Raw genomic sequence first — 15,608 nt, 5'->3', positions numbered from 1 at the left:
CACACCCTCATGGCAGTGACTGTTCATAGTACAAATGTGTATGTACACTTGATCTAGCAATTCCATTTTTAGAAATTTATCATATAGATACACTATTAAAACTGTGAAATGACAAAGTCTTTCATTGCAGGATTGTAATAGGCAAAGTTTGAAGACAAGTGAATGTCCATCAGTAGGTCAAAACAAACAAACAAATGGAGACTAGTTTGTAAAATGTTCTGGCATTTATGTGAAGAAGGAGGCTTGAAAGGATATGTGTTAAGATGTGCTTGTCTTTGCATTTAGACATAGTGGGAAGGACACAGAGGAATAGTTGTGTTCTTGCTGCACTGGGTGGAGCTGGATGGATGGGGTAGATTTGAGTGGGAAATTTGTCACTAACTTTTTTTACTTTGGAATTTTTGAACATGTGACCGTTACTTTAAAATTAAACTTTTGAAATTATTTTCACTGTCCCATTAAAAAAAAACAAATTAGCAAATGTTGGGGGTATTGTGTACAAGTAGTATATTTGTCATACTGTATCTAAGATTTAATTACTTCATAATGGTAGGGCTTTTTAGAATATCTAGTCCATGATACTGCCATAAACATAAGTCAGATTGGTCTGGAGAACTTGAAAGAGTGTATGGCTGCTTTCCTTTATAGGTGAAGAAAACAAAGAGAATACTGCCTCTACTGGTCTGTGGTACAGTGAAGCTGACAGGTGTCCAATATGTCTTAATTGCCTATTAGAGAAGGAAGTTGGTTTTCCCGAAAGCTGTAATCACGTCTTCTGCATGACCTGTATTCTTAAATGGGCAGAGGTGAGTCTGAGATTAAGTATTAAATACTGTATTTTAGTGCCCCAACATGATTTTCATTACACCTAAGGAGTTGATGCCACCTTTCATAAATTATTACATGGCAATGTGTTTTCCCTGATTTTGGACAAATTTTCCTGTGTTACTCAAATTCTGTCAGTATATTTCCTTCTAATTTTCTTTTACTCAGCTTTTTGTTCTCTTATGATTAAAAATTTTTAAATGCGTATCTTTAAAAAAGCTTAACTTTATAGCAATAACAGATTAAAATTTTTTTCCTGCTAGAAATGCCTTAATTCATCTTAAGTGTTCTTGACCCTCTTGAGATAAGATTTGTCTACTCTCTGCTGTGTGTTTTATATTTTTCAGAAAATTTTTATGTAGATTATTTGATTTCTTCTTTCTGTCAGCCTTGTGGGATAACCAGAGCAGATGTAGTACTGTCCATCCGTTTAACAGATGAGGAAACTTGGATTTTGTGTTCTTTACCTTGAACAAGATCTCATAGATTAAGAGAAGTGAATTTAGAACTGCAGTTCCTAATTCCTGTTTTTTTTTTAACTTACTATGAACTAATTTCAGAGTCTGAGTAGTTAGATTACTGAGGTTCTTCAAAGATAATAAATGACTAAGAAACAGGACATTTTGTATTTAAGGTGACTCAGTTTGGGCCAAGTAGATCATGATACTCCTACGTGAATATTCTTCATTGTAAGCCCCATTGTTTTGAATTGTGAAATAAAAATCCTTTGTCTTATTAGTCATGCTACATTCTGAGTTAGTAGTTTCTCAGTGTGTAAAAATTAGTAAAGGAATTAGATCTCAAAAATATTTTTAACAGTAGCTGATTTCAAATTGTTTGACATCCCTAAGCACATTGGTATTAATCATTTATTACAAATTGGGGGTTTCAAAGTTCTGTGCTGTAAACGTCATTAATAGTGTGGAAGGAGAATGTAACTGAACTGACTCCATGGCCAAGATCTAGGAGGGAAGACTTGTGCCAGTTGGATTCATAAACAGTTCTAGTTGGGTTTAAACCTAAGCTGGTCTTTGACAAGAGGGTCTAAAGACAGGAAAAATGTATTTTGGTAAAAAGTATTTTGAATTTATCTTAATTAATTGCAAGTCTCTGTGTATTTGCAGGAACATTGACTTATGAAATAAGAATACGAATTTTTTCTGCTACCCAACTAAAGATTTCATCTGTGGAATTTAGTGCATGTTGATTTGCTTTGTGGCTAAATATTTTTAAAACAGAAGAGATCTTGCTTCCAGTAGAGAAGCGCGATCAGTAGTCTAGATGGTAGAAGCCTTCAGTTCTGTTCAGTGCTTTGATAAGATTGTATTCAGTGACCATATATTGTGAGGTTGAACAGCGTAATCGAAATATGTGTTTTTCTATATAAAACAGACATGGTCTATCCTTCCTTGCATTCTGCGTGCACCTTTCACAGAGTGTGAGCTTTGCCGTGGTCCCAGCTTTCTCTGGAGCGTGTCCAGGAGGTGGAGCGAGCGACGGTGACTGTGCGCATGCTCAGTTCTGCTAGACAGCATTCGGCTTCCCTGTGCTTGTAGCTTGTTGAGTGTTTTTAAGTTGAAAATACTTAATAACATTCATAGTGCTGAAGGCAACACCTTTCTTGTATGTAATGTTTTCCTTCTTTTATGTTTCTCCTTTGGATAGAAACATTTTGTTGAAACCAGATTGTTTTTAAAAGAAAGTACTTACCTGTACTTAAGCTGAACTACCACAAATTGTGATGGGTGTGGTGGGGAGAGAGTTGTGATGATGTTTAAACAAAAATAATTGACCTTGAAAGCGGAGAATAAACAGAATATTAAGAATTATTTCGTTGTCCCTAATTGGGATATTAGCCATTAGTTAAATAAACCATTAAGTCGAGTAGTAACAAGAGCACAATCTACTATTATATTGTTCGTTATAAATAATAAATAAATACTGGTTAACAAAATTACTTAGGCTTTGAAATAAATTTTCAGTTGAGTCGTTAATTGGTAAGATAAAAATTAGATGTGTTTTGAAGTGTTCATGTGCTTTGACAAATAGAATCAGGTTTCTGATTCACTGGTGTTTTTTTACATGGCCGTTAGTCATTAAGTTCTCTAATTTTCCCCAGCCCCCTTCTGTTTTTAAAGAGAGGCCTGCAGTTTACTTTGGATTTCATGATTAGAATAAGCATCTACATTTCTTCTAACTGACCAGGCCCTATGCTAAGGTTTTCTCATATATTCATTCATTTAAATTACTATGTTAAGGTTTATTTGATAGTAAAGACAGCAAGGATTCTGAACTCTAATTTGTTTCTAAACACCTCAAGGAATAGCCTGAAATTAAAATTACTTTTAAAAATTGATCCATAGTTTAAAATTTTACTAGTGTTTACTTCTGGTAGAAAGATAGAAATCAAAATGAGTTTTACAGAGGCTGGAAATCTACATAATAAAAAAAGTACGAAATGTATTTAGGCTTATCTTCCTAATCTTATGTGTCTTTCAGAAATTCAGCTGAACTGAGATTTGTACTCAAGGCTCATTGAAATATTACTCAGAATGTATATCAGGAACCAAAAGGACTCATTTATTTACTTTATTATACTCTAGGCATTGAAGAAATTTCCGCCCCGTCAGAAACAAGTAAAGTAAATGTATATAGTGGTCAAGTATATTTATTTTGGACATGCTGCTGAAAGTTTGCATGCTCTTAAAATACCATTATCCAAACTCAAAATTAGTTTCAGTCTCTTCAAGCTCTAAAATTTTGGTTTTACGGTTTTTTAAAACAAAACCATGTAAGGACTTCAAAGTGATAAGTAACTGAATTTAGTGTCTAGGTATTTCATAGAATTCACTTTGCCCAAGGCAAAAGGATTCAGAATAATGGAACCTGTGGTGTCTTCATGGCCTACAGCCTAACTGCCTGCTGTTGGGAACACTAGAACAAATTGAAATTAAGCATGTTTACTACGACTGTTTAATTACAAGGAACTCATGGTGGTAAGTCTGTTGTTTATAAAGTGATGATGATGTAGAAATAGAATATTGAACTAAACAAAGACATAGCCATTGACTCAGAAAGTTAAATATTTTTTAACTTAAGCATTAATATTAGAGCTGAGAATTGAAACTAAACAAAAAAAGGCCTTTGAACTGATTAAATATGTGTGGAGCCAATCCATTAAAGTTTATCGACCATGCTGAAAGTTATTTATTTCATCCATACTGTGAGAAAAAAAAAAACATATTGAAAAGTTTTATTTTGCATGTAAGTTTATTCTTGATCATCTTGGTTTGCACATTTCAAAACAGATAATTGGAAAGGTGCAAGCTGGAGAATTCGGACATATTTGGAGCAGTGACAGCTGATCATAATTATGATGCCCTGTAGATGAGAAGATAGCCTTCCACACACACACTGGTTAAGAAAATAGAATTTATGATTTGGCAGGTCTCCAAGAATGGTTAAAAATTTGGCCCTTAAAAGTTCAAAGTTTGAGGACTTGGAAAATTTTTATGTTTGAAGTATTTAAGAATTTTTATTTTATTTCATTTAAAGGGACATAAAATATATGTGATTAGGAGGTTCTTGACATCCACTGGGGTTCTTTTCTCTTTTTATGAAATAAAAAATGTTTCCCTGGCCTATTTTTTTAATGTGATTAATTTTCCTATTTTAAGTAAGTTATCCTTCCTCAACTTATTTGTCTCAGTCCTCCATTTCGTATTAAATGCTGACAGCTTCAGTTTGAGAAAAGTAAGGTTAATGAAATCAAAATCGGACAGCTGGCAGAGGTATATTTTCTTTCATGAGACCAGAAATGAAGAGCCTTGCTATGGCGGCACACAGTTCTGAAGAAATCAAACCACAGTGTTCAGTGCAGGCAGGTGAGGAGTATATTTTTGAATTAATAATACATGGTAAAAATTCAAAATATGACCAGTTGATATGTAGCTTGACTGCTGGTGTGTTTTATGTACAGGTGTCCTCCTGTGCAGTGGGTAGACATATACACATTTGGGTGATTAGATTACTTTTCAGTACATGACAATTCAGCAAAGCTTTATTGTCTGGATTTTTTTCAATCAGTTTTTTCTAAAATTTTAATTTTTCTTTATTCCTGAACTAAACCAGACCTCTCTATTATGTAGTTCTCTGTGAATAATAACTCACACATGTCTGTGGAGCACCACTGTTAGTCCTTATCTTTATAATTTACAAAACAGTGTCAAGTACGTCACTTCATTTCATTATTACAGCCCATGCAGTGGGTGATTGAGGGCTGTGTCTCTTCACCCTTGAAGTGGGTCAGAAAGGTCGCACTGTGACTGTCCCAAATCCCGTTGTTTTACCCTAAGGATTAATCCTTTGGTAAAATCTTTTGTAGAGCAAAGAGTATTTTTATATTCTGAACACTCATTACCTAAAGCAGATTTGTGATACATTTTCATTTAATACTCTGTTTTTACCAGTTGTGTAAATTAATGTGTATTTCTGTATAGCCTAATTTTGAGTGTCAGAATTTGTAAAATGATTCACACAGGTAGTTTACAGAATCTTCTACTTTATATTAGAAAAAAAGTCTTTAACTATTAAATTTCAAAAGAAATTAAAAGTGATTCTACCCAACTGTTGTAATGTATCTTCGAGAACATGAAAGGTTTCCCATTGAGTAGTTAGATAAAGTGCTTTCTTGGTGTTAATTTTCTGACAGCCATTTGTCCTTAAGAATACATACCTGGAAGTTATAAAGAACCACAGTTTGATAACATGAATTAACAAGGACTGTTCTGAAAAAGCTGGTTAAGTGTGACAGGGAACATGTAGGCTGACTACAGGTGAGAACTCTTTGGAGGTTTAGTCTAGGTACGTTGGAACCATCACCGAGAAAGGATAGGTCCTGGTGGATACATTTAAAGTAAGCATCAACCCCTAGCGGTATGCCTCCTTAAGTCATATGTATTTGATTTTGAACTGCAGTTTTATATGTGCTCTGTTAGTAAGCTCTGTTAGTAAGAGATGTAGATGTTCTGCACATTCCTGTGACCAGACAAACCAATTTACAAGCAGAGGTACTGAGATGTAGTCTTGAAGCACTCACCTTTGACACTTGGTTCTCTCTCTCTAGGAGGGGCTAATCTGTAGGCAGCCTTTGTGATTGAGGATAGAGCAGCCGCAGGAAGCAATAAATAATAAGAGATCAAGGATCCCGAATTCCCAAATAAGGAAGGTTTCCTGGTCTTACATTTAAATATGGGTTTGTCTGAGCTGGGAATTTACAACGCTTCAGAATACTAGGGTATGTTTTACTGAAATCATTAGGAAGATTATTATTTTTTTCTATCAAAGCTGCCTCTTTAATATAACCTCTGATTGCCTCTGATATAACCTTAATGCAGAGCGTTCACGTGTGCTTTATAAATACACGTTACGTTGTAAAGCAGTGATCAAATTCTATTAATTTTGTAGTTATATCACAAAGTTGGTGGTGGTGTTGGTCTGCTTTGGTTATGAAACTAACTAAATTGGATACTTTAAAAATGATTGAAATGAAAGTCATATTGATTTAAATAGGTGAATAATTGAAGGGTATTTTTGTTGTATAGAAGGAATCAAAATGTTGAATAATCAAAGGGTATGGGTATTTTTGTATATAAGGAAAACAAATTTTGGGATTATTTTCTTCACAACTAAAATCACACTTTTAAGCAGAATAAATGTATTAAACATTTTCTACATTCATTTTAAATGAGAATTTTTAAAACCACAGAACTTAAAAACTAAATTAGTTTGGTGACAGTAACTCTAAAAACGAAAATTAGCATATGTTTGGTGTTTTCTGAGTGGGTATATGCTGGATATAAGGGTGAAGTGCCCTTGAGAAGGCCTTAAAATTAGGCCAGTGCAAACCATATTTTAAAACCTATTCATAAAACTTTCCTATTAAAGCTATTTGATTATCATGCTGTGTAATTTTTGCTTTGGTATCTGTTAATGATGATGTCCTTGAACTTTGGCATTTTCTTAAAGTAGCCTAATACTTTCCTTACAGTACACATTAACCAAAAAAAGATCCACTTAATTTTAAGAAATCTGTTTTGATTTCTTTTTCATTAAATTCTTCTTAGTCACGCTTAACTTACTGACGTATGCTATGAAGACGTAGGAAAACTGAGTTTCTTTCTGTTTCCCCTCTCAGGTGCTTTGCTTACACTGTTGGAAGGTCAGAAATAGATGTCCTTCCTTGGCATATAGCAAAGACCTTGGTCTACTGTAGGTAGCTTGTTTCCCGACATACTCTTTCCTTCACTGGGAGGATAACTTGGTTGTGAAATTTTTCTATTGTCTGACCCTTAGTGAAAGAAAATCTGTAAATTTATTTTGTAGTTATCAACTAGATTATCTTTAGGAAATGTAAATGTATATGGGTTGTGATGATAAAGGGTTTTCTGACTGTTACTTTTTCTCTCTTTTCTTCCTTTTGTTTTTGTAGTAACAGTGGAACCCTTTCTTCAAATGAAACCTTAGACAAATCTGTTGCAATTATGCTTAAGGGAAAAGGAACAAAAAAATCTTACTAGAACCCCGTTATTTTAAATAGATCAAAATGGTACAGCTCAGGTTAAAACTCTGTCAGTCTGAAAAAAGGGTGCCATTTAGCTGATGTCAGCAGGAAATTTAACAAGGCAATGAGATTGTGTAATTTGAGTTTTTGAAAGATTGAGTGCATCTGATACAGAGGAAATTTCTTTAACACAGTTGTTTTCTTTGGATCTTAGTTGTTACACATAGAAAGAGGTTTAATAAAATGAAATACTTTAATTTCCATTTCATGAACTTTGCAAATTCCAACCAAACATCATCAAGAACTTGTCTCTAACATGTTTATATAGTCATATTATATAGTCATATTTTGGGTTATCTTTTTGTGAATGAACCAAGCTTTTTTATTGTTACTACAGTGAAGGTAGTTGATGTTTAGAAGGCCTTATACAATACTTAGTATATGCCATACATTCTTCTGTGATAATTAATTCCATTAATTCCCACAAAAAATGTTAGAGATAAGTTCTGTGGTTACCTCATTTTCACAAATAAGGTAACTAAGACAGAGCATCTGTGTAGCTTGCTCAATAAAACTAATACAGAAGGATGAGATAGGAAAGTAGATTGTAAATTTCAGAGCCTCTTCACATCTGTTAATAGTTTTTTTAAACAACATTAAAGGAAACATTTTCATTTATTGCTTTACCTTTTTATGAATGCTTATCCAAATTTACCTTTAGAAATAAAGACATTTTGAAACTTGGGTAAAAATAATAAGTACTTGAAAGTTTTTATTTTCAACTATTCTTTTGACTTATAACTATTAATATAACCTTTAGTCTAAGAAATTTCATACTGTAAATGCTAACGGTGGTAAGCAACAGTCACACAGTTATTTTGAGTCTTTGAATTAGAATTGCTGTTTGCAGCACTTTAAAAAGATGCGGGCGGCTTTGTTGGTACTAGCAGCAAAGCTTCTAAGGGCCAGTTTTCTGGGGGGGAAAGGGCATCAGAATCCACACCACAGTACTTGGAAGTGTAAGCTCAGCTGGCTTCTACCAGTCTGAACCAATGTTAATATAATACTAAGGTTACATTTCCTAATTCAGATGTGTTAAAGTGTAAAAATTAACTCAGTTTACATTTTGGCTGTTCCCAAAGTGACTCACAAGCTTTGTGAAAATGTATATGATCAAGGGCCGCACACAATCTGATCTACCTGTACTTAACTTGTACAAGGATATTTTGATATGTGCCAGTGACCAGAAAGGCAAAAAACAACATTTTGTCACAAGAGAATATCCGATAACTTATCCAGATTCCAGTACTATCTTACAGTCTTATAGACTATTGTTAAGATCATGTTTTACTTTTATAGCCATAGTTTTAAGAATATCACCTTTTAGTATTTTCTTTCAGTATTTTAACTACAGAATCTTCCCTCCTAATCTAGTAGATAATGTACTCCATCTTAAATTATTTAAGTAACATAAGCCCCTTCCTGTATAAATATTTAATAGTATCATCAGAGAAACTCAATTACAGTTGATAATACTTTTGAAAGTATAGGAAATATATTTACATCAAAACAAAGTTGATTTAGAATCACAAGTTATCAAAGGACAATTTTCCTTAATCTGTAAAGAATACATACAATTCAATTTGAAAAAGACCAGCAACCTAATAAAAAAGTTAGGCAAAGGGCATGAATAGACAGCTTAAAGAAAGGAACTTTGAATAGCCGTTAAAAATATGAAACATGCTCAGCCTTACTCATATAAAAGGAAATGTAAATTAGAAGTACTACACCATACTATGCTATTAAGAATGGGGCAGCTGTGAAATATTAATACAAACCAACTTTAAAAATATAAGAAAAAAAACAAAATTCAGTGCAGCATATGAACTAACTATATTTTAAATTAAAGATATGTATGTGTATATGCACTGCCCTGGATGTCACCAAATAGATATGGCTACTTCTGGGAGGGCATCCAGGTGGCTGAGAGGAGGGTTGGAGGAATTGTTCATTCTCTTCAAATCTTTAAAAACATTTTTATTGTTGGTACAACAGTCTATTCAAAATAATTAATTCTGGAGGAAATATTAAGTCACAGAATATTAAAATCTGGAAGGGGTCTGTCCAAGCCATTCCTGTAAAAGGAATTACTAGGTTTGAATGGTCAGCTGTTCAGGGTTGCCCAAGTGCTTTAGATCACAGAGCTGTTGATTTCAGCCCAGCTCTCCTTTCATTACACTGGTAGCTCCAAGCCAGGCAAGCAGGTCTTAATAGGTGTTATCCTGGTAACAGATATCTTACCCTTTTCGTTGTCATAGTCCGCTTATCTAGCACACAGTAGATGCTCAGTAAATGTCTGAATTAAGCAAATTTAAGGTATTCATTATTCTGTGGCATACAGGCAGAAAGTATTTCATCTTTATCTTTGAAGAAGAAAAAATATTTTTCTGTTCCCTGTTCTGGTGGAAAACTTCTTATAAATGTAATAAATGCATTTGTTACAATTTAATTTTGATCTATACCAAAGAAACATCTGTAAAGTTATAATTTGTCAATCATTTTTCAGATACTGGCTTCATGTCCTATTGACCGAAAACCTTTTCAGGCAGTGTTTAAATTGAATGCAGTGGAAGGTTATGTTAAGGTAAGGCTTAGGTTTTATTTTGTAACATGAACTGTATAAACTTAGTTGAGACATTTTGCTCTAATAGATGTCTAATTTGAATGTAAATGTGAATTATTCAATTTTAGTCTTAATATTTGATTAACATTCCTCCTCAACATGACAAGCCCCAACTTTTCTATAAGCAATTCTGAACCTTTTTCTTTTCTTTGAACACTAAAGAGAACATATCCATGGTGGTTTCACATTAAGTCTTAATTATAGAGTATTTTAATTTTTAGAATATTTTTAGTGTAAAGACTTCTGTATTTCAAAAACATATATTGATTAATTGAATAGTGCTTTGAATACATTTTCCCATTGAAAAAAATGTCTGAAATGGACTATTAGATTCAAAGACCAACCTCCACAAAAATTTAAGTCCAAAGTACCTGAAAATTATGGTCTCATAAAAAGCATTATAATGTTGAGAATATTAAGTCAATAAAGCTAAATACAAAATGATATCTTTATTCTTAAATGCTGGTGCTTGAAGGAAAATGAGTTTAATTGGAGGATAAAGGGTTTGTGGAGACTTTGAGAGGGCCTTGCCAGGTTCATGGTTGGTGTGGCAGATGGCTTTATACCTTTATTAAGTAGAGTTGAACTGTAATGCTCAATCCTGTTCAGTCCGTGAGGTGCTCACACATGCCTCATCGGCGTCATTTGTGCTTCTGAGCCATGATCATGATTTGTATTCACATTTATTTTGGCTTACCAATAAAAGAAGAAAAATTAATTGAGAACATAATCCTGAGTTAATGAGAGAGAGAAAAGGAGCATGAGTAGCTAAGTAAAATGTAGAGATTTCCTGAGGTGTCGTGGACGAGTCACAGTGGTGGATGGTAAAAGGAGGACACTTAGTATATACTTATGTGGTGTCACTGGTAGGAAGAACAGACTGCTCACGTGGCAGTGCGAGTCCCTGACGGCTTGGTGGCCTTCTGTGAGGGTGGGAAGGGGTAGGGAAGCAGTAACAGCTGCTCAAGCATTACACATTCTGTGTGTAGATATTTGTATTTGCTTTGATACATTTTTACCAGATGGGTCTCAAGGACATAAAGTACTAAGGAGACTGCAGTTCAGATAAATGACCTGTAAAAAGTGTTTTTGCTTGTTGTAATTGTGTAACTTTGGACATCCATGCAAGTTAGGATGTATCTTAAAAGATATTATACAATATAATGTGTTATCATAGTCAGAATTAAAGCATGGCTTCTCTGAAAGGCATGTTCTCTGTTTTTCCAGACTATATATATTATGTTGCTAAAGATTTATTAGCATGAACTAACTTCCAAAGATATTTCCTGTAAAATTTTGTTCTGTTGCTTGGAATAAAACTTTGTTTTATTTAATAACATTTGTACTTAAATGAAAAATTTGGTACAGTATTAATCTAATTTTGTCAACTTAGAGGCATTTCTCACATGTAATGTTATCCACATATTCTCAGTACTGTCTTGGGGCCTTTCCTTCTTGGATACTTTTACTCTGTCTTCTTCCTCCCCGGCTGGGTGTGAATGCGACTACTTGCTTGCAAGCTCCCTGTCGGCAACTGCTTTTCAACTACCACTGAACACTGACTGACCTCTGACATTTCGTTTTACACTAAAACCCTCCTCGCAAGGATCCAGAATAACCTTCTGACCGGCCATTCTCACGGTCATCTGCATGTAATGCTATTGGCCAGTCTTTCCTGCCCTTGTGGCTGTGTACATCCACTTCTGCTCATGCCTGTCACCCTGCAGCAGCCTTTGCCATCTCCCTGCCATCCCCACTTTTCTTCCCTCACTGGGGCGCCTCATAGGCTCTTTCTCTGGATTTCTCCCCAAGTCTTCACAACTACTTCAGTACCTTTACGTGTTGCCTGTGATTTGTGTGGCTTCTAAAATTGTGTCACTCTCCCAGATCTATTTTCAGTCACTTGTTGGACATCTCCATCTAGAATACCAAAGAAATGTACACATCACCAAACAAATGCATCTGGAAGTTTCCACTTTTTCTCTCCCCCCCATCTTTGCTTGTGTTTGCACAGTGTCTTTCACTTCTCTCTTATCAGCACCTTGCAGGCCTTCATGCTGTCATTTAGGCTGGTTCTGCCAATAGAAGTATACTACAAGCCACTTTGGGTTTTTAGTAGCCACATTAAAAGAGTAAAAAGATACTGTTAAAATAAGTTTTTATGATATATTTTATTTAATCCAACATATCTAATGTATCATTTCAACATGGAATATTTCTAAAAAATTATTACTGAGAGATTTTACCTTTTGTTTTTGTTCTAAGTCTGCAATCTGGTGTGTATTTTACATTTAACAGGATATCTCAATCCATGTGAGCCACATTTCAAGCGCTTGGTAGCTGCACGTGGCTCATGACTGTTGTCTCAGACAGTGTGGATCTGCTCTGTTGAAAGATTTCTTCTGGTTTCCTGGCTTTTATAGTCCCTCCTTAATGGTTCATTCTCTACATCACTGTCAAAGTTATCCTGAAAAACAAATTTGATATCTTACTTGCTTTAAAAACTCCATTTATTCTCTGATTCCTATAGAATTACTTGCTCTTTCAAGGCCCATTACAGTCTGATCCTAATGCATTACATCATCTTCATATCCTGCTATTCTTTTCTCACCCAACTGCAATGGCTTCTCACTGTTCTTTATAACTGTTCTTCCCTCTGTTTAGAATATTTTTTCTTTAGGCATATTCTTACTCATTCTGTAAGACTCTTATAAATCATCTCATTAAAGTCTTCTCTGATATCCTCAGATAGAGTTAAAATTTCTCAGTCCTGCGAGTATGTACAGACGTGTGCTCATCTGTCTCTTATGAATAAAGTGCTCATGTACATGCCTGTCTTTCACTGTTTTGTTTCCCCAGAGCTGAGCACACTTACTAAGATTATAGCCTAGCATGTTTGAATGAGTAAGCATATGTGTTTGGGTTACACTGTAATTCAGTTAATTTTGTTTGCTTTAATTTCTTGCCCTTTCACAGGAGAATTAATGGTTATCATCTGTGGTGGTACTGGAGTAACGCTAAATAGGTAATTTTGCTTTTCTTATAGGTTCAAGTAAAAAGACAGTTGAGAGAAACAAAAGACAAGAAAAATGAAAGCCCTTTTAAGAAACGGCTCTCCTGTCATGAAAATTCTAAAAGCTGTATGAGGTCGGTGATGAACTTTAGAAGTGGAATACATATGTGCAGAACCAGAAGATAGCTAGTAAAGAAACAAAAAAAATACAATTTTTTTAATGATGTGGGGTTCAAATTTGTTTACTTACTTACCTAAAACACACACTTGATCATTTAAGGAAGGACCAACTGAAATCTGAGAATATATTATTTGAGCTCTATCTTTAATGAATTGGTTTTTCTTAGTTTTTTTTTCCTGTTTTAGATCATAATTTGTATAAAATAAAAATGTTACATACAGCAGTGTAAAATTTCTATCAAATTTTGTGACTGCTTACTCATTTCTGTACGTATCAGACATCAGTGGTGGCTTGGCTCTGGGGCACAGGCTGCACTTTGAGCAGCGCCCTCATTTGTGGGCACACGGATGGTGGTGCCTAGCACAGTGCCACGGCCGCTGCGGCAGAATCTGCTGACGTCGCCCTCGTGCCTCTCTGGGGCCTAGCAGCCTGGCTTCCACCGTAACCGAAGCGTACATGTAAAATTTTTAATCTGTTTGGATTTGTTTCAACTGTGTTGATATGATGCAATTAAGGCATTTAACACGTTTTCTTTAACTGAATAGTGTACTGGAAATTAATTTTTTACTAATACCTAAAAAATATTCTAGTGTATTAGAAATTTAAGCCTGTTTTGACCTGAAATATATTTAGAGCTGTCCAAAACTTGTTTTCTTAAGTCAATATATTGTCAAAGTCATATTTAAATCTGTGATTCATTAGTACATTTCATGAGCATACCAGTTTCTTCAGAGAGTGAATTTACCTAGTCATCAAACAGCTGCCAGTAGCCCCATGCCACTGGCTTATGACCCTGTAACTCTTCAGATACTGACTTGGGAAATTATGGACTTCTTTGGGAGTCTAAAGAAATCTACCAGATACCTTCTGCCAGAAAAAGCAGGTCATAAAACATACTTACAGACAAAACTTTGTATATAATTTTAAGGGATTTAGGGACCAGCCTTCCAAGACCCCCATGAGCCCAAGTTCATAACTGCACTAGAGCAGATTTCACCTCCATCACTTTTTAACTGTTTCCGAGTCGGCTTTGACTCCTGCACTTACACTTACAAAGTAGGTAACAGCCCATGTCCCAGGTGCTCATCCTGAGGCAGCCCGTCCTGCACTTCCTCAGGGTTGTCCCAGCTCTTGGCTTTTGCTGAGAATGCAGCCGTCCCCTCACCCCACTCCTGACCTGCACCAGGTCACACACCGGTTCTAGCAGCCAAGGTCTTTGCATGCTTCTGACTCCAGCACGCAGACACTTCCGTTCAGTGTTGCCCTCCCTTCGAAGCAGTGAAACCCTGCCGCCTCTCAGACTGAGACTACTGGTTCCTGGGAAAGAGGGAGGCGGTGCTGCTGCTGGGTAGTGCACCTCCACTGTGGTTTCTGGGGTGGGAGTGGCATTTAGTTGTGCTTTCCTTGCTAGAACTTCAAACTCAGTGCAGAACAGATTTCCTTTTGGTTGGCACTGAATTTAAAATAAGCAAAACGACAACTTTCTCATAATTATTTTACCTCTTTATTGATGTTTGCAGAAAAAAATTCTTAAGAGAAGATCTATTAAGTACAAAACTTTATGACTTGAAGATGATGCATAGTAAGTGACTTTTTTACTTGTGTTTTGTATCTTTTTGTTTCTTTAATGCTTGTGCCAAAGTTTTTATTAGTAGTAACATTTTAGTTTGGAAAATAGTTCTACACAGAACTCTGCTGAGCTCTGTACACTGTGTTCAGTCTTCCATATGCTGCTTTAATGGAGTTATTTATGCTGTTCTGCCCATTTTGTTTTTATGCTCAGCTTGGAGTGGGGAGGGTGAGAGTGAGTGAATGAGAGAGAGAGAGAGAGAGAGAGAGAGAGAGTGTGTGTGTGTGTGTGTGTGTGTGTGTGTGTGTGTGTGTGTGTGGAAAGGAAGAGAAACTTTTCCAGTTGTTTGGTGGTTAGCCCTCATGTGGCAGAAGTGCTTAGGGGAGATAAGGGGAAATACACCCGTGGGCCTGTAACTACGTGGTGGCCAAGGTGGCCGGACAGTGAGGCGGTAAATTCCCAGCCCCCAGAGCAAGTTGTGGTTTGGCCCCACACTCCTGATCTGAAGCTTTGTTTGGATATTGATCACCTCTTACCTGTTTATCCGCATGACAGTTAGTGTCCCGGTGAGCCCTTGTCTTTTGCTCAGGGAAGCTGCCAGGCAGGGCCCAGCGAAATGGCTCTGCCCCATTCTGCAGGGCTTTGTGACCCCCTCCTTGGAGCTCAGGCTGTTTATTTTGTTCAAAAACAACTTAACTGTGAGCTGTTGGCAAAGAGGAAAGTAAACATTTATTTTCCAGGTTAGGTTATAGTGAATTTCTATTTATAGATAGA

General features: G+C 35.6%; 1 protein-coding gene across 5 annotated transcripts in view; it reads left to right on the top strand.

The window, feature by feature from the left end:
• Positions 1–15,608, top strand: part of SCAF11 (SR-related CTD associated factor 11) — a 62,966-nt gene that overhangs the window by 29,834 nt on the left and 17,524 nt on the right. For 4 of the 5 annotated variants that reach the window (XM_036889639.2, XM_036889642.2, XM_057491675.1 and 1 more), the window contains 4 exons: positions 649–806; positions 9,954–10,031; positions 13,117–13,217; positions 14,785–14,846. In XM_036889639.2, the coding sequence (XP_036745534.2) occupies positions 649–806; positions 9,954–10,031; positions 13,117–13,217; positions 14,785–14,846 (399 nt within the window). Of the gene's footprint in view, positions 1–646; positions 807–5,950; positions 6,122–9,953; positions 10,032–13,116; positions 13,218–14,784; positions 14,847–15,608 lie in introns of those variants that run through there. The other variant, XM_036889644.2, reaches the window with a different exon arrangement.

This window comes from Manis pentadactyla, chromosome 14, assembly GCF_030020395.1.
Source record: "Manis pentadactyla isolate mManPen7 chromosome 14, mManPen7.hap1, whole genome shotgun sequence".
Lineage (NCBI taxonomy): Eukaryota > Metazoa > Chordata > Mammalia > Pholidota > Manidae > Manis > Manis pentadactyla.
The sequence above is the reverse complement of the archived record's forward strand: the minus strand, read 5'-3'. Positions and strand labels throughout refer to the sequence as shown.